Source organism: Coccinella septempunctata, chromosome X, assembly GCF_907165205.1.
Source record: "Coccinella septempunctata chromosome X, icCocSept1.1, whole genome shotgun sequence".
Lineage (NCBI taxonomy): Eukaryota > Metazoa > Arthropoda > Insecta > Coleoptera > Coccinellidae > Coccinella > Coccinella septempunctata.
The window spans coordinates 20,864,523-20,884,970 of record NC_058198.1 but is presented as its reverse complement, the minus strand read 5'-3'; the positions used below and the strand labels follow the sequence as shown (position 1 = coordinate 20,884,970).

At 35.9% G+C, this 20,448-nt stretch overlaps 2 protein-coding genes across 3 annotated transcripts in view; one reads left to right on the top strand and one right to left on the bottom strand.

The window, feature by feature from the left end:
• The window catches only part of LOC123321296 (zinc finger protein with KRAB and SCAN domains 2-like), a 194,166-nt gene that overhangs the window by 23,901 nt on the left and 149,817 nt on the right, over nt 1–20,448 (top strand). The gene's annotated exons all lie outside the window — the stretch shown is intronic.
• On the bottom strand, nt 18,508–19,546 carry LOC123321305. The gene is made up of 3 exons (XM_044908775.1): nt 19,434–19,546; nt 19,203–19,304; nt 18,508–19,114 (listed from the first exon to the last, which is right to left on the bottom strand). The coding sequence occupies exons 1-3, from the start codon at nt 19,491–19,493 to the stop codon at nt 18,962–18,964; spliced, it is 315 nt and encodes a 104-aa protein (XP_044764710.1). The 5' UTR covers nt 19,494–19,546; the 3' UTR covers nt 18,508–18,961.

The following is a 20,448-nucleotide window of genomic DNA, read 5'->3' as shown; positions in this document are numbered from 1 at the left end:
TTCTTCACGGATGCTGTTGTTGGCTCTGGAGGGGTTCTGCTGGCGCTGGATTTGGCTCTGGAAGACTTCCCCACAGGCGTTGATGATTTAATTGAGATTAGGGTCGTAAATCCTTAGCTCTTATTTTTTCCAGTGGACTCGGTGTGTTCCCTGGCTTTTTTGATTTTTTGATCCGGAAGGCTTGTTCACGGGCTCGGATTTGGCGCTGGATGGCTTCTTCACGGATGCTGTTGTTGGCTCTGGAGGGCTTCTGCTGGCGCTGGATTTGGCTCTGGAAGACTTCCCCACAGGCGTTGATGATTTGATCGAGATTAGGGTCGTAAATCCTTTCTCTCGATCCGGCTCGAAGGACCAAAAAATGTTGTTTCTTTGGTTGAAACAACACTTGCTTGAAGTTTAGGGCAACTGAACGACCAGACTCAGAACGTTCAAGGGAATGTCTTAACTCCACAGTTGCCGAAGAGGTATATTGATCAAACTAAAGATGAATGATGATTTTATTAATTACAATCTAAGCTTATATACTGAATCGAACAATGACGATAGAAATAATATTGCCATATTTGGTATTACTGCACTGACGGAGTCCCCGGTTGCATCAATTGTTTCTAGCCAGTCAGCAGATTTCGGTAGATCGACGGCTCGCTCGGCGTGACCCAGTTTTGTGAATAATTCAGATGGAATTTTCCATATTATTGAACTTGATTTTTTTTTAGAATAATGTTCGAATTTCGAACATCAGATGTTAATAGAGTTTTTGTTATTCAGAAACGAATAATTCCTTTAATGTTCAATTGTCATCCGCGGTCCTCTTGCAGACTACTCTTTATAGATAATAGTATGCTTACATTGTCATCTTTATTTATACTTAAATGTCATTCGGGTAATATGGCCCACTTTCACTTTGGCGGTGTATAAAACTACAAAAAACTCTTTAAACGTTCTAATTTTTATTTCAAACTATAAAGGAAACATTTTTGAATCAACATATACTGTTGAACTTTGAAAATAACAAAACTTGAAAGCCTAATAGGAACAAAACAAAAAACATCAAAATTGGACCATATTTCCGACTTTGCCTGAAATATGGCCCGTATATGAAATACAAGCAGAAATATGGCCAATGCTTCACTCTTCCGTTAAGGTGAGCAATCTGGGCACTGTAATTCTTCAGTATCTTCTGCAGTTAGTCCCACGCACATTTCATGCACCCATGTGCCACAAATTGAACACTGACGCATGTCAATTTCAAAATCTTCATTACATATAGAACACATCCAGCTTTCCTTGATTTTTTCTACCTTTGCAGTTGCAGCAATCGATGTGAGCTTGTTTTCTTCAAAAATGTCTCTTTTCAAAACCTGAGCTTTATAATTAATTGCCTTTCTTCGCTCTGGTCTTTTTTTAGCTGCTACCATATCTGGAGTCTTTATTAGTTCTGTGAACTTAACTTTCTCTTGGTTTGAATCAGATTGCTTCACCTTTTCCCTGGGGTTAGTGTTGGCTGCATGTGATGCATGTTCAGCAGGAGGATTGATAATAGTGACATTCAATACTTAAATTTTTCCATCGTTAGATTTTGCAGATCCTGCTTCTTGCTCCATGTTTGCCACTTGATTTTCACATGCTTCCTGATTCTTGGCTGCTCTCTTTTTTCTAACTGCTTCCTGCTTCTTTGTTACTTCCTGCTTTTTGGTTGCTTCCTGCTTCTTGGCTGCTTTAGCATCAGTCCATTTTGAACAACCAGATGGAGGCTGGGTGTTTCTGAGGAATTGTGCTGATGAAATATCTTCAGAAGAAACTTTCTGGTTCGTCGACAACGCCCTCTGAAAGTATTTTGTGGGTCAGCGTAGACGGTAAAAATGCTGTTTCTGGAATAATTTCTGGATCAAACGGCCAAATTACAGTTGCCCTAAATCCACTTTGGATATTTGACATTGTCATCGCCTGTTGCCAAACTTTATTGAAGACAAGACCAAAAACTCAAAACTAACACCTTAAACAACGATAATGATAAACCAAAAAACTGAAGAGTAGGTGACATATTGTTACAGCGTGTTAAACATCTATTAATATAAAAATGCTTGCGGTAGTTGGTACGGACAGGATCAGGATAAAAATACAAGACTACACGAGACGTCCTCGAAGGTGCATTGAAACTGATCAGGCTCAGCAGTTCAGGGCAATTTATATAGCCATTCAAGAGCCTGTAAAGGAACACAAGATCGAGAAGTGTCCTTCTGTCGCTGAGAGATCGCAGACTTAAACTAGTTCTGACAAACTCATAGTTAACGGAGACGCTTGGAATTCTCAACCTATAAGCCACCAGACGGAGAAATCTATTTTGAACACCTTCGACCATTCGGATGCGAGTACTATATAATTATGATTTTCGATCCGCAAACTCTGTTTTTAAAAAGAATTTTATTCTTTCAATTATAAATCACAATTTTGAAAAACTAAATGACTTTATAATTGGACAGAGCGGAAAGGAGTTACAAACAGAATGAATTCTAAAATGGAACTAACTAGAATGTGTCTCTTTTCACATGGAAACCTTGGATTCTGGAAGAATCCGAGTCATCACTTTCTTCTCGCACTAACACTTTCCGCGAAGACGAAGCTGGCGTCAGCGTTCCAGTACGAGGAGCATCTCGTAATACTTTCCCCCTTAAGAGATAACGTCTCTGTTATCTGCTGGGTGGCCTTGGGTGATGTCTTCCATTTCTACGTGTATGATTTTCCTTGGACTGTAGATTAACTCGGAGATCCTTGTTTTGTTCTTTATAAAGAAGATGATTCCAAGAATTGTGAAACAGCACAATATCACACTTGTAGACTGGTGAATGACCTGAGTTATTGGATGTAGGTACATGGGCTGGTCTGAAAGTTTTTCTGCTTCTTGAAGAATTGAAGTTGGTTCTTTCAGATGCCTCAGGTGAAATTTAATTTTGTGGGTGGAGTTCAATGAAATTTTCGAAATGTTTTTGGCAGTTATTTCGAAAATCGGAACTGTGTCATCGTAGATGGATTCTTCAATAATAATTCGGCAGGTGGAACTTAGAAGGTTGATTCCCTGGATTGATTTCCTGAATAGAATTCCATGGCAGTCTTCTAGTACTGTTTTGTTCTTTTTGAAGAGGGTCAGGAGCTGGTGATTCTTCAGCGGGTGGATGATGTTGAAGTCGTTGTTCACTAGTGTTGTTTGGCATCGACCTGGGGTTCACAGAATGCATTCTTCCTTGGTAGGCTGTTGAAGGCAAAGCACCATCGAACTTCCCAATGTTGATTTGCATATTTCATTGGTCCAATATTCCTCGTTGTTGATTTTGATGGATTACGTCCTTGGCGGGATCACAGCAATATCTTGGGTATTGGGTACAGGGTAGATTCGGGAATATGAAGCAATTACTCGTTTGAGAATTGGGATTTTGAGAAGGAATGTGATAGTTTCCTCCGTTCCAATGACAGACATTTTTGTATATTCGATTATTTTGAAAAGATGAACATGATCAATTGGTGATAGTTGCTGTGTCTTATAAATTTTTTCAAGATATGTCCCGATGGAATAAAGTTCTTCAACTTTAATGACTTCTAAATTTGGAATTTCTCTCATTGCAAAACTTATAGTCCTTTCTAGCATTAATAAAGTGTTCAAGAGTGCTTGGGACTGAAGCATTTGGTATTCTACAATGATTCGAAATCCTTCGGTAGATTCAATATTCTGGAATAATGCTTTAGTATGAATAATATTTTCGTTTAGCAGAGCCAAATCTTCTGAATATCTTTTTGACAAATGATTAGCAAAAGAAGTTAATTTATTTATCCTTTCGATTTCGGAAGATTTGCTGTTGTGAAGGCTTTCTAAATTTTCGTTAATAGTTTTCAGATCATCATCGTCTAGGTTACCTGTAATGAATTTAATACCTTTTCCGATGAAATTAGCCAAACCTCTTCTAACTTTTCTATTGACAAATTTTCGTAAGATTTGTTCGATTGATCCAAATTCAAACTCAATTGGTGAAAAAGTCGACGGGGTAATTCATCGAATGTTTGGTCTTTCTGAAGGTCATTAAAATTATCGTTCAACTGATCGAAATTGTCTTGCAAATTGGTAATATTTATGAAGAAAAGAAAATTATGGTAATGATCAAGAATTTTGGCATGACTCAAAGGTTCTTCAAAGTATCCATTACTTTTTATTTCGTGGACCTGAAGGGCCTGGTTTGTTTGGGTCTGAATCAGGAGGATCAGCAGTATCCTGAAAAGAACAAACGTTTTTTCTTAGTTTTTTGACTTTTTGTATGTGCGCTGTTGTTTCTCTTGATTTTGTAGTTAGACCACTTATTTTGTTTTGTTGTTGCTGTTCAACAATAATTTTTTCGAAGGGTGGATCCGTTTTTCTCGGTCTGTTTCGTTCGACGTAAACTTCTGCTTGCTCTAAATTTGGAGGGTCATTTCGCTTTTCGTTCAGCTTGTTTAATGTTTTCTGAGCTTTGTTTTTATTTCGTTCGTAAATATGGTCAAAAAATGGCAAAATTTCCTGTTTTCGTTTTTCGTTATACTGCTCATAAATAGTCATATTCAAATCAAATTCTGGTAATTTGTCGTATGGACCATAAAGTAAATGAAAAGGTGAATAACCAGTCGCTGAATGTATCGATTGATTATAAATTAATGTTGCTGTAATCATGAGATTAGCTGGATTTTCATTTGGGTTTTTCAATTTGAGAATTCTGAGTTTTTCCAAAATTGTTGAATGGAATCGTTCAATTGGAGAATTTGAGCTCGGATTGTTCACTGTTGTAAAATGTAGATTGATTTTGTTCAATTTACAATACTCTGTGAAAGTCTTGTTCTGAAATTCTCGTCCTTCGTCACAAACAATCTTTTGTGGAATATTGTGATGTGAAAAATAATGTCGTAATTTATTGAGAATTGTTAAAGCAGTGCCGTCTTTTAAAAGGTATGATTGCGCGTATTTTGAAAATAAATCAATTATTGTTAAAAACTTCGAATTTTGAAAAGAAAATGTATCAATGTGGATTACTTCGAAAGGTCGCTTAGCTAGGAGGGGACCTGAAAATTTCAATTTATAAGGGTTTCTCTCGTATTTTGATTTAAGGCATAATTCGCATTTATTTATAATTTCTGTGATTTTATTCCTCATTTTTGGCCAATAGTATTTTTTCGATAATTGATTAAATGTTTCTGAAATACCATTATGGTTTTTATCATGATATTCTGAAATGATTTCGACTTGATTCTCTTCACAAGGTACATCTAATAAAAGGGTGTTGCTTATATAAAGTTTCACGGAGTAATTGAAGGATTCTTTGCAAAATCTGATGAAAGGGAGTCGTAATTTATTATCTCTGAAAAATATTCCGTAAGATTCATTCGGTCTAAAAATTTCTTTGAAAAAAGTTGAAAAATCATTTTCCATGAAATTTTGTCTTATTGTTATGTTGTAAGTATTTTTCTGAAAATTTTTTGTGAATTTTAAATTGTATTGTTCGCCAATATTTAGAATAATTCTATTCGGATATATATTCAAGGAAGATTCCGTGATTGGAATAACTTTTCCATTGTCTTCTTGAGTTGAATGAATGGTGGCATTAGAATCATTATTATTTGCTTCATGTTGATGATTGGGATCATCGTTATTTTGACGATTGACTGGGGGGTTCAAAATATTTTCAAGTTCTTCATCACTAAGTACCGGAAGATCATTAATATTAGGTAAAATTGAGGAAACTTCTATATTTAGGTCATTTTCTGATAATAAAGAGTCTTCATTTTCTCTGTTATTGATTTCAATTCGCGATAGGGCATCCGCAACTTTATTTTCTTTTCCTTTTTTATGAATTAAGTTGAAAGTGTCCTAAGAATTCGACATTTTTAATCAAAAATTCACATTTGTCAAGTTCAATTTTGAGGTTGAATTCTCTAATTTTTTCAAAAATTGATTTCAAATGGCAAATATGTTCTTGTAACGATTTTGAAAATACGACAATGTCATCCATGTAAACGAAACAAAACTTATGAAGATATTCATTAAGTACATTGTCCATTACGCGTTGAAATGTACTGGGTCCATTTTTCAATCCGTAGGGCATACGAAGATATTCGTAGTGACCATTATTCACGGTGAATGCAGTTTTTTCTATTGATTCCTCGTCCATTTCGATTTGGTGAAAGGCTTTTGCCATATCGAGTGTCGAAAAATAGCAACTTTTTCCTAAATTATCCAAAATTTCTTCTATTCGCGGGAGCGGATATTTATCCTCAATGGTTTTTTCATTTAAACGGCGATAATCAATGACCATACGATATTTCTTTTGGCCGGAAGCATCTTTCTTTTTGTCTACAATCCAAACTGGAGCACTGTAGGGTGAAATAGATGGACGAATGATATTATCATCTAAAAGTTTTTGAATTTGTTCTTGAATAATCTTTTTCATGCTGTGAGGGTGTCTGAAAGATTTAACGTGAACGGGTTCTTCATCTTTCGTTCTTATTTTATGCTTGACAGTATTGCTAAAAGAGAGATCGCAGTTTTCGTTATAGAAAATATTTTTGAATTTACTACAAAGTTTCAAAATTTCTCGTTTTTCTTCAGAATTCATGTGTTGCGTACGAATATTTTTTGAAAGTTTTAATTTAGAATTTTCAATTTGAGGAGCACATATTTCTGGTTGAGATATTGATTTCACGGGTATTCTTTCCGAAAAGTTAAATCTCTAAATTCCCGTTAATTGATTCTGAAATAGGAACTAGGCAAATACCATTTTTTGCTCGTGCTATACATTCTGGTGTTGAGAATTTTTTAAAATTAATTTCGGGTAGTAAAACGTCACCATTTTCTAGGGATACTGGAATTTTTACAAATGTTCTTGCTATAGTTTTATTTGGTTTAAGTTTATTCGTGGAGTACTCGAGGTTGAAAGGTATTTTCAAATTTTTCATTTCCAAAATGTGGTTTTGAGAGTCAATCTTTGCACCTAATTTTTGCAAATCGGATGTTCCTAATAAAGCATCGAAATTTTTATGCCAGTCGACAACATGTAAATGAATATTGTCGAGTATTCCTAATTCGTAAAACAGTGGAATATTGATGTTATCATCAGCGTTAATTGTATTTCCTAATCCGGACACCCTGAATTTTTCTTTGAACAAAAATTGGAAAAATTTCTCAAATGCTGGTTTTCTATTAATGACTGAATTTGTGGCACCCGAGTCTATTAAAATTTTCAAATTTATTTTTGGAAGATAAATGTAAGGAAGTTTTGATTTTATTTTCAAGGAATTGAGATCTAAGTTCCTGGGGTTTCTGGAGGAGCTTTTTGAAAATTTTCATCCATTTCGTAATAATAATTCTCATCTTCTTCGGAAAAATTCATAACATTTTCTTCAGAATGTTCGGGTTCGTAAGATTCAGCTCCATGATCGATTACATCATCGGGTTTGAATTGTACGTTGAATAATTGTTTTTGTGGGAATTTCGAATTTCTGGTAGAAATCGACATAGGCGTCGGTTCTGGATTCGATCCTCAGTTCTAAGTTCCCCTCTTCTTGGAAATGTGCCCGTGTCACACCTATCCCGAAAAAAGGTATTCCAAAGGAGCTTTCTGATCTAAGACCGATCAGTATACTACCTGGATTATCTAAAATTTTAGAGAAGATAATGGCAGTCCAACTTTCCGAATATCTCGAGCTGAATGGGATTCTGCCTGCGACTCAGTCTGGTTTTCGTCCGGGTTATAGTGCAACCAGTGCACTTCTCGATGTGACTGATGACATTTTTCAGTCCATTGATGAATCCAGATGTTCTGTTTTATTTTTGCTGGACTTCAGTAGAGCCTTCGATACTGTGCGGCATGATATCCTTTTGGCTATCTTGAAATCTTGTGGAGTGTCAGGTGAGGCTCTTAACCTTCTGAGCTCCTATCTTGCTGGACGTTCGCAGTTTGTGAAGTTGGGTGACAGGACCTCATGCGCTAAATCTGTTCAGAGCGGAGTTCCCCAGGGCTCGGTTCTTGGGCCTCTTCTCTTCATAGTGTACACCAGCCAATTCAACAAGAGTATCCTTCATGGAAAAGTTCATATGTATGCTGACGATTTTCAGATTCTTTTTGATTTCCTCATGAATAATTTTGATACCGCAGCTGTTAGAATGAATGAAGATTTAGATCGGTTGGCACTTATAGCGGAAAAACATTCTTTGATATTGAATGCAAGGAAATCATTCTCTATAATTTTTGGGTCTAAAAATAATAAAAACTTTGTTGAGAATGATTTCAGGCCTGTGATCCGCGGTGATACCATTAATTTCCAGGAGAACGTAAGAGACTTGGGCCTGATTGTGGACAGCTCGTTGAGATTTCGTGAGCATGTTATGTGTTTGATCCGGAGAGCTTATGGGGCCCTGAGGATGCTCTACCAGCATAGATCTTATTTGCCTACTACTACAAAGAGGGTCTTGTGTGAGAGTTTGGTCATGTCAAAATTTAATTATAGTTCAACTGTCTACAGCTTTTGTCTTGACCAAGAAACATTAGGTCGAATACAGCGTGTTCAATATAGCTGCATCAGGTTCATATATGGGATTAGAAAATATGAGCATGTCTCGCATATGCTAAAGGCGCTGAACTGGTTGCCAATGAAAAAATTTTTTGAGTATTATGCCTTGTGTACTTATCATAAAATTATAATTGAGAAATGTCCGCCATATCTTTACAACAAACTGAGGTATAGAACTGATATTCATAATTTGAATGTAAGACATAGGAATCTGCTCTCTTGTCCCCAGCACAGAACGGCCATCTTTCAGAGGAGTTTCGGGTACAATGTGGTAAAATTTTATAACGCAGTGCCAAATGAGTTCAAAACGTTTACTCTCGTAAGATTCAAGAGAGAAATCAGGGCTCATCTCCTTCAGGCTCTGTATGCATAATATATCTGATTGTTTTCGAGAGTCAGTTTTTTTTTTTTTTTTTTTCTCGTTGTTCCAGATACACCTCTCTTATGTTTATTTTTTATGTTTATTTTTTTTTTGTAAATTCTGCTCATTGAAATTGTATTGTTGTTTAACTTTTTTTTTTTTCTCTCTCTTTAATGCTTATTCCAAATTGTGTCACATAACAAGGGTTAAGTGGTAGAGCACCTACTAGGTGAACTTCCCCTTGAGGTTTGAATTGGGAAAATAAAGACATTATTATTATTATTATTATTATTATTATTATTTATAGATACTTGACCCTGGTTTAGTACCAAAAACTTCTTGATTTGTGAAAAATTTCTGATTATTTCTCAAAGGTTGATTATTTGGAAAAACAATGTTTGGTAAGTTTTGATTAGAGTTGCTATTGGAAAATCTTGTTGGTAAATTTTGATTGAAAGCGTTATTGAAAAATCTTGTTGGTAAATTTTGATTGAAACTGTTATTAGAAAATCTAGGTAAATGATCATTATAATTTTGATTCTGTTTGAAATGAGGTTGTGCCAAAGGCTTCTTGGTTTCTTGGGATTTACGAAGAAATTCGGAATATTCCCATTCTTGTTTCCTGTTGTCATAAAATTTACATTTATTGATGCATTCTTCTAAGCTCTTCAACTCGAAATTGCTTATATAGGATCTATAAGGTTCGAGTAATCCTGCTTAAAATGTTTTTAGTGACAATTTCTCTGCTTCGCATTTTTTATAAGTTAATAGATTTTGGTCTTGTATATTCAAAGAGAGGTGTTGTACGAGATCACTCAGAGTTTTTGAAATTCGGCAATAATAATCTAAATAATTTTTTTGTCTTTTTTGGACGCATTGTGAAACCGCAGCAATTAATAGTTCTTCGTTCCTTTGATCTCCGTATCTCTGAAGGAGAGCACGTCTGATCGAAGGCCAATCCGTCGCATTTTGGAAAGAGATGAAGTCTCGTGCTTCATTTAAGATTTTCGAACGGATCGAAAAATTCAAGCAAAATTCGAGATCGGTTGTTAGTCTGCCACGTAAATGTAAGACTAAATTATCTACCTCGTTTATGAAAATTGATAAATTTTTACCCGGTGAAAATTCTGGAATAGAATTAAGTAATAATTGGATGTCTTGTCTAGACATAGGGTCGGCTACTGTTGGGAGTGTTGGGGTGTTAGAAGAGTTTTGATTCATTTCGTTATTGAAATTTCTAATAGGATACGGCCGAAATCGATTATTCCTAAGTAAGCGTTCTTGAATATTATGAGAATTCAAAGATTCTAAAATTTCTGGCTCTTCAGCAATTATCTCTAATTGATGAGATGAGTCTGTCATCGATATAAAGAATACTGGTGATATAGGAAATGTGGTGGAAAATAGGACTTACACCAAGATTTGCATCCTAGGGTGGAACGTCCTTCCTTCTGGTCGAAGTGGGTTGGTGAAGTTTGGAATTTCGCACTAAGAGTTAAAACTCAACGGGGTTCCTCGAACAGTTTGTGTTCACTAGTGGAAACTATTTTCAGTTAGTTCGTTTCTTGAAAAAACCGAAAACCGTTGCGAAATCCTGTTCGCAGCGCCAATTATGATTTTCGATCCGCAAACTCTGTTTTTAAAAAGAATTTTATTCTTTCAATTATAAATCACAATTTTGAAAAACTAAATGACTTTATAATTGGACAGAGCGGAAAGGAGTTACAAACAGAATGAATTCTAAAATGGAACTAACTTGAATGTGTCTCTTTTCACATGGAAACCTTGGATTCTGGAAGAATCCGAGTCATCACTTTCTTCTCGCACTAACACTTTCCGCGAAGACGAAGCTGGCGTCAGCGTTCCAGTACGAGGAGCATCTCGTAATAATATGAAGGGCTCCATACAACCGAGGCATACTCAAGGATGGTCCTAACGAGAGAGCAATAAAGATATCTGAATATCTCAATGGAGAACTCTCTACTATTCCTCTGAACAAACCCTAACAACTTCAACGCTCTTTTCTTGGCATAGGTAACATGTTCATCGAAGATTAAGCGCGAATCAAGCACCACACCCAGATCCTTGACCACGTGAACCCTTTGGAGGGTGACACCACAAAGAGAATAGCTAAAAGAAGGCTCACTCCCTCGTGAAAAAGTGATCACATTACATTTTGACAAGTTCAGTTCCAGTCTATTGAGCTCGCACCAATCAGAAAATCTAAGCAAATCTGCTCGCAAACGCAAAACATCTTCGAAACAAGAAATAGATTTGAATATCTTCAGGTCATCGGCAAACAAGAGAAAAAAACTATAAAGAAAAACAGGATACATCGTTAATGAACAAAATAAAAAGGAGTGGACCCAAGTGGGAGCCTTGAGGAACACCCGAGGGAACGCCACTTGATTCTGAATAGCAACCACGGTAACGCACAGAGAAGGAGCGTCCTCGCAAAAAACTCTCTAGCCAATTCAACAGGGGACCATCGAATCCCATCTTAAGTAACTTCATCAGCAGAATGCTATGATTGACCCTGTCGAAGGCCTTGCAAAAATCGGTGTATACTGCATCTACACTACACAGATTTTCCATTGATGAACTCACTTTATCAAGAAACACTAACAGGTTGGTCGAAGTCGACTTTCCTCTGCAAAAGCCATGTTGTTCCCCGATGATTAAATTATTACAGTGCCAGGTCAATTATCACTATATGTTTCTTTTTTCCTCATCCCCACGGGCGTAGCCAGGGGGGGGGGTTTGGGGGTTCAAACCCCCCCGAAATAATATAGGTACACATGATATCAGTTTCAAAGAGTCTCACTTTATATGTCAAAATCAGAAAATTTTCATTTCAAACCCCTCCCCCGAAACTCAACCCTGGCTACGCCCATGCTCATCCCTGAATATTGCCATGGGTGGTACAGCTTGCCCTAGTGCACTAATGCAAACAACTATTGTTGCATTCTCTGCGTGCTCATTACAGATCATGTGAAATCTTCTTTCACATTTTGGAGCTAAGACTGCTTGTGAATGATGCAAAGTCGGCGGACAGCCTTTCTCATCAAGATTATAAATCTTTTCTGGCGAATTTTTCAGTCCCAGTTCATTGAGATGTTTGTTTAATTTTTCGAAATGATCCTTCACAATGGCTTGGTTGAGTTTTTGAGCTCTCGCCGGATTCATCGATTGCGCTTTCCTTTTTGGAATATTTGGATGTCTCCTCAAGAAACACTTATACCATGTGAATCCAGCCATTTCTTTGGCAGTGCTGAATTTGTGCAGTATGTCGTTGTTCACACAAAATTGGTATACACACCTTTTCACAGATTTTGGGTTCAATGGCATTCCGATACGAGACATTCTGACAATTCGTGCTTCAAGGTCTTCTTCTTGCTGAGGAGAAAGCAAAGAATTTCTTCCCAACTTTTTTTTAAACTGCCAGTTTTCAGGTGATTTCTAAGTGTAGTTCTAGGAATACCACAGTTCTGCTCGACGTATCTTTGACTTTTACCTTGCCGAAGGAGTTCCAAAGCCTCAGCCATCATGTCTTCTGTCCAGTTTCCTCGTAATCCTCTACAAGGCTTCCCCATTCTGTGCTCAAAAAATAAAAAATAATCATTTCATGAGTTATTTGGAGTGGTCAGAAATATGGCCCAGCATAAACTGTTGTGAGCCGAATTTCTGCCCCGGCACATTTAACGAATTATTTTATTTTTTCGAAGTAAATTTGAAATTCAACAGAAATTGTGCCGTGACTAGGATACCTGATAACTAGAGAAAAAAAGAGTCTATGTGCTCACCTGTAGCTTTATCTGGAGCTGAAATATTCGATACTTAATATTCACTGAAATAATAAGCACATTCGGCGCAAACACAAAACATCACATAGGTTAGAACATAGACGCGAAACTGCAAAGTGCGTTGTACCATATTTACAGATTTGAGACAATAGGTACAGTACTTCATCTTTTAGTTCACAGATGTCATCTCACAGGGATATAAGTCGGGCGGGCCATATATTTGCCCGGGCCATATTACCCGAATGTACCTTATATGTGAAGGAGAGTGAGGAAAGTATTGTAAAGCTTTCTAGTTTTCATTCACACAACACTAGAAACAAGAATGAACTATATTTCCCGATTCACCAAACTACTAAGTTTGAGATGTTTCCGCTGTATCAGGGTTAAAATTTTCAATCATCTTCCACGATGCATTCAGAATCTTCCAAAGAATAAATTCAAGAAGATAGTTCGAAATTTTGAATTGAAGGAATGTTTCTACAGCGTTGGGGATTATTATAACTATAATTTCGGTGGAAACTGCTCAATGTATTTTTGATTATATGTATTCATTATATTATTGTGACTTGTCCTATACATGTAATAACATGTCTCACAGGATGAATAAAGATTATTATTATTATATCAGTCTTTCACAACAAATAAAGATTAAATAAATTGTATCCATAGGATGCATTTTTCAGTACCACTAAAAACAACAGAATGACAGGAAAAATTATTCGAAATGGGAAAAGTGAGTTACATGCAGGTAAAAAGAAAAATGGAAATATAATATTATATATTTCTCATCAGATCAAAGTCGATTTCGTATTTTCGTTTTGATTAAATTTACTTCAGAAATAATCCTTTCACAAGATGCGTTCGAATGAGGAAGAGCTAATATGTCTAAGACAAAATCACCTAACTCTATAAGGTTCATTATCAGATAACTCTTTAATTATTGATATTTTATACCAATATATATATATAATAATGCCTCACCAATTTCATGTAGAGAATGACAGTAAAGCCTACACTGGTCATCTATTCTTTGTTTTTAGGCACATTTTCCGGATTCACAATTCTCGACAACGAATTAATTATTAGGATTATTGATGCAGGTTTGGGTAAAGAATACTTAGGGTCAAATATTGCTATTTTACGAAAAATATTTTCATTGAAATCACTTTTTTTATTTCCAAAGCGGATGTTATCAAAAATTTTCGACATCTTATATAAAAATCATCTTTTTCTTGATCATTCAATCGATCTATATGTTCCAAAACCTGGACATCAAGATAAATGTTTATCAGGTTTATAAAATGCGATGCATTATTGGATATATTTCTGAAAACGGTGTCTGTTGAACATAACTTGGGTGTAAGTGGTTCAATAATATAATTTTCAATAATTCGCACATTTTATTGTACACCGAAGTTATGACAACTCTTTCGTTTTGGAAATAGCTGTTAAGTTCAGTAAATTTTGGCAAAATCCACTGAATGAAGTAAAAAAACAACTTTGTTTCTGAGTCATTTAAATTATTTGCAATTACTTCAGATGCTTGAGATCTGTGTGCTGTCCACTGTTCGGTAAAATAGAGTTGCAAAGGGCCCCATTGCTCAATTATTCGATTGACAACCATTTCAAGGGACAGCCATCTCTTTTGACTAGGTCGCAAAATTTTATGAGGCTGGACATTGCAGAAATTTCGGAATTCTCTAAGTTCGGCTTGTCTCTTGCAACTATTTTTGAAGAAATTATAAATTCCTCGGGCTGAATCTTCGCAGTGTCGCGGCAGAACTTCACATGCCTCACTGGAACAGAGATGCAAAGAATGGCATATGCATTTTTGAACAATTATACCCGGAATTTTTTGACCCAAACATTGCATTGCAACCATCTAAACCAAAACCGATTATGTTTTGTGAAGGCACATTACATGATTCAAAAAGAACTTTGTTCTGCTGTAGCTCCAATATTTGCTTCATCTGGATTAGTCTCATAAAAACATTGAATCAAATTGAAAAATCAGGTTTTGATACTTTTTGTATCATCACTGAAATATCTAACACAAACACAAATATTCTTTATTGTTCCTATATCAGTTGACTCATCAATTAAAACACTAAATTCTTCACACAACTTTTTGAAGTGGCACTGTCCCAAAACATTCTTAACAATATTTGTGCACTTAGTCCTACCCATTTGTAAATTCTTCGCAATTGTGGTGTCGGGAAAAATGTCCTTCAATAACGGAATAAGGTGGTCGCATCCCAACAGCCAAAGATGGTCCGGCCGAGCGGCGGCCGTTTGCGGGTTACTTTAACGGGCCATAATCGGGCACCTGCAACGGGCCAGCGTATATGTGTCGCACCGGCCGTTGGTCGGCCCGATGTCTTCTACGGTCCGGCAAGCTTCGATGTACCGATGAATTGCCGGTTAACGGCCGATTAGCTTTAGTAGCGTTGTGCCGTCGATGGCATGATGCCAAAATAAAATTTCTATTCTTGTTGTAGTCATTTGAAAAAATCAAAAGTATTCAGAAAATAAAAATATTTATTCCGACCCAACTTATTAAAAAAAAATCTACATATAAAAAATCTACATATAACAAAAACTACATATAACAATTTTCTCTATATACAAATTTCATAACTCCAGATTTATCTATATGTACAAAATAAATTATTACATTATTGCTTTTTTCGGTTGGCTCTTTCGCCCTCACGGTCCGGCGCATTTCTTAGCCAATTCCTTATGTGTAATTCTGCTTCCTTGCTGGAACATTCCTTCAGCAGAGGGTTTTTCCTTACGGTAGCTGAAAAAACAAATGAATTATTATATGAAACAATAAGCAGTAAAGGCGATGAAACTGTTTAAATGACTCAAAATAAACGAGAGTGTTCAATGCACGCATAAGGTTTGTTCGTAGAGTGGTTCACAACGGTTGTGAACTGTACAGAGCGAGCGCAAATGGATTTTCGTCACCCTAAAATGGAATTGCGCTCGCTACGAACAAGCCTATAATGAACCATTCCTGAGATGAACTGAATAGAACTGGCATTATTCTTATTTGAATTTTGAGAATAGGAATTTTCAATTATGTCATTATCACGAATTAAACTGAACATTGATTATTTATGAACAGTAAATACAGAGTAAGGGTGACCGGCCACCGAATGCGAAGTTGTGGGAAGCTGAGCGTTTTCAATGCTAATATAATTGATAAGCTACGAATCAAAGATTATAGAGTTAGGGAGATAGGAAACGCCCTTAGATTCGTAGTACTAAAAACCGACCACGATTTTTGATTGTTGATACTTCCGAGGCAACAGATGGCGCTGCATATGTATTGTAACAGAATCTTCACCGAATGCAGGAAACTGTAATTAAAAAGCGCGCGAAATTCGCATTGGATCCTATATATATCGAGTTAGAAGTTCAATGTTCAATGCTCATAAAAACATCCAGAGCGACAAAACAGAAATGGTGTTCTGTTTTGTGTTAAGGATGTTACTTCTTAGCAATAAATTGTTTTGACTATAAAAGTAAATAAAAATCGTCGTTTGGTTGGATAGTAATTGTTTTATTTATAAATCACAAATTGGTTTTTGAATGTAAGCAATTGTACATTACAAATATTCAACAAAGATAGAAGATACAAACATCTCTTCATATAACACTTATTAAATAATAAACAAGTACTTATTGGTTATTACAGTTGTGGCGGATTCTAACATAAAAATTTAACGATACTCAAAATCAAACAGGCTGTTCAACAGATTGTGAAGAAATTATAAGTAGGATCTCCCAGATCTTAAATAAAAATACCAATACAAACAGAAGTACTTCCAGGGATTTCTTGAGCTAAAAAAAAATATATCCAGCAGTCAGCAAAGAATAATATCCATCTACCTTTCTTGAAACTTATTATTGGAATTTTTCTGAATATCCTAAATCTAAATGATAAATTTAAAACTTAATAATCTTAAAAATATCAATAATGAGTTTCAAGAAAAAATGAAAGAATCCCCCAGAATATCCCTAAGGCTTACCGGTCACCGAATGCGAAGTTGAGCGAAGCTGAGCTTCTTCAATACTAATATAAGTGACAAGATACGAATCTAGTGATGCTCAACTTCGCATTCTGTGGCCGGTCAGCCTTAGTCAATATTCATTCATGACAAAGATTTTTTAATTTTTGATTTTTTGTTGCAACTTTGCTCTGTTTTGCCTGATTTATGAACCGAACCCCCCAATGGCATCGAATGGTCATAAATCAATTCAAAAATCTTTCGGAGGATTCAGGAGAGCAAAGTGCAAAATCAATTTCATGAGTAACCTTTACGATTTCCATCAAATCTTTGTCGATGTTTGAACTATGCAACAGCTCCTCGAAATATGCATTATGAATAATTTCGAGCTTTTCAATATATTCGAAAAGCTGTTGCTATGCATGGAGCAAACCATCTTCTGGAGCGATAAATTCGCCTTGTTTAAAATATGTGTAGATTTGATGGTCACCTGTTAAAAGTATATCTTTGTCAAGAAGAATATCACTGCAGTGCTCGCAGGGATGCAGCCTGAGAAATTTCCTCACCAAATACCCACATACATAAAAGATGGCATTTTTATCTTTCATGTCTATGTCTATTTCATTGACATCTTTAAATTGTGGAGTATTTGGTTCAGATACGTTTTGATGACTCGAAATCATACTCATTTCTGTCAATTTGTTCAAAGACAATTAGAAATCATCCTCACAATTTGAATTGGCAGACAGTTTCGACATAGAAGTTATGAAATTATGGCGAAGGCCATATTCAAATTGTTGAGGACTAGGATTTCGAGCGCATCCATGTTGCTGCCTTACTGTGGCAAAAAAATTCTCTAGAGGATCTTGGTTTAAGTGGCGAGTTAGCAACTTAGGAATATCATGAATATTCCCAAGATCTTCAGCTAACTGGAGAATGCTATTTATTGACAAAATGAAGCCGCTGATACAGGGAGGGACAGATCTTTTTGACATGAACCTAATTGTTTTCAAATTGTCTCTTATTTGACATAGGAATGCCCTATGTGGGGAATCTGCACTCATGGCATACCTCATTTTTAATTTATCTATATCCAACTTGGCACTATTCAGGCAGTCAAATGCCTTGTCCATATCACTAACAAATTCTGCCGTGAATCGAGCCTCCGCTGGCAGTTCCCCAAATCTCATAAACACAAACAAAGTATTGCAGTGCTAACTGATTCACTCAGTACTTGCACTGCACACTTCACTCCCATCGCGTTTAGCGAGGTAACATTCGTGTGTTCGACTGTTATTCTTGGTAACAGTCGAACACGAAGGGGGTTCACAGATGTGCATACATTTTGGATATACTTCCAGGAAACTGGTTTTCCCAAATATGAAAGGTCATATTTGGCCAAATTATTTCTCACACTCTTCAAAAGATGAGGTACATCATACATGAAATAAATTTTTTTCTCGTTCCTGTAGAAAAAGTTTTTCTCAGCAGATACTTCTAATTTTCTAGCCATACTCTGGTTGACTGGACTTTGATCACAGATGATCGCTGTTACATCAAGTCCAGCTTGTTGAGCTGCATCAATACAATCTAAAACTATAGAGTGCAAGAATTCATTTGTGGATCGATGACTCAAAAACCAGTATCCTATCACATATCTCCAATTGTATGACACCCCCCTAGCCATACATACTAATGCCGTAGAAGCCTTGTCATTGGTTCTAAGTGTAACTCTTCACTCAAACCAATCTCATCAAACAGAAGAGCGCAAATTTTTTTTTTCTCATTGGCATGTTTAGATATGTTAACCTCTAGAGACTTAACTACTGCAGGACTTATTCCAGGAGATACTTTCAAATGGAATTGCCAGTTCCTCAAAGTTCTAGGTGTTGGCAAATTGAGGCATTTGGAAATTGCTTTGTAGCCCTTTGGCGAAGCATAGTACCACAAGAGGCACATCTCTTTCATATCATCATCATACCGGCGGTATGATGTTGGCAAATAATGAACAAGCTTCTCTAGATAAATATCTCTTTGCCTCAGTAATTAATTTATGAATTGAAGCTATATTGCTGGACATTACAGGCGTACCTTAACAAAAACAAGGAGGCACTTTTTTCCTGTAGAGCTTACATCTCACGGAGTTTAGACTTCTATTTAATTTCTGTATCTTTTTATTTGTTCTGGGAGAGTATCTACTACAATTCTTCTTTGAACCATTTGATTTGTTTGTTTTTGGTATTCTCATTGAATATAATCGAGGGAAATATTTTCAAAGATGATATCATTAGAAAACTCCTCTTCATTGTAGGTAATCTCAGGTGTGATATTACTCGATGTTGAAGGAATATCTGGAAAGAGTAATATTATAAGAATGGATTTTCAATGTCAGTCATATTCACAATATAAATATATGAATTAACTAAATGTGTGACTTACCAATATTATCGAGGGAAATATTTTCAAAGATGATATCATTAGAAAACTCCTCTTCATTGTGGGTAATCCCAGGTGTGATATTACTCGATGTTCAAGGAATATCTGGAAAGAGTAATATTATTCTTATAATATTACTCTTTCCAGATATTCCAGAAAATCCATTCTTATGGATTTTCAATGTCAGTCATATCCACAATATTAATATATGAATTAACTAAATGTTTGACTTACCAATATTATTGAGTGAACTATTTTCAAAGACAAGGTCATTGGAAAACTCTTGGTTTTCATTCCCACGTGGTCCCTTAATGCAAGGAATGCTTCCTTGATACAATAATTTACGTGGATGAAGACATTTGAACTGCTCGCATGAAAATCCACTTTAAAGCACTGAAAAAAAAGCAATAAGTAACTTAGTTTGTCGAACGCGTTATTTTAATACTCACATGTCCATTTTCTTTGGTAACTTGAAGAATGTTAGTTCAGAATGATCTTTTTCATTGTTATTACAATTGATCATCATGCAATACGCTCCGGCAGACATTTTCAAGAGAAGTACTTGTATTATGAATACTCACAAAAATTTTAAACTGCAGATACGAGCTGAACGAAAGAAATAAAGTAGAGACAATCTCTAAAGTAAATAAATAAATTCTTCCTAACCTCAAAGATGCATAACCTATCGTTCCAAAATCTGATTAACTTTTCGAAATGGCCTTCACTTGAACGTTTTACCCAGTTCAATTTACACCCGAACCATCAGATGGCGCTCACGAACATTTAGTCGCTTCGTTTCCCATCTTCCTAACTCTATAATCTTTGCTACGAATCGAGTGACGCAGCTCGTCATTTAGCATTGAAAACACTCATCCTCGCACAACTTCGCATTCGGTGCCGGTCACCCTAAAGCGGGCTGCGGACTACGAGCGATAATATAATATATATTATAGCTCTATCATGAGATATAATATCATATTATATTAAGCGTGCAGCAGATTAGGATATAAAAATTTTATATTCAGTACTATTTAAGTAGGCATAGTGATAGGTTGTGTTAGTTTGTGCCGTTCAAAAATGGAAAACTTCATCGAAAAAGTACTTGATACCCTGGATAGCTCTTCAGAAGATGAAGAAGCAAAATGTGATAATGATTTGGCGTTAATTATTGCTTATAAAAAGAAAACGCCTAGATTCTGGATATCCAATCACATTAAATTTCGTAAAGAAAGAGGTGAATTTAGACTCT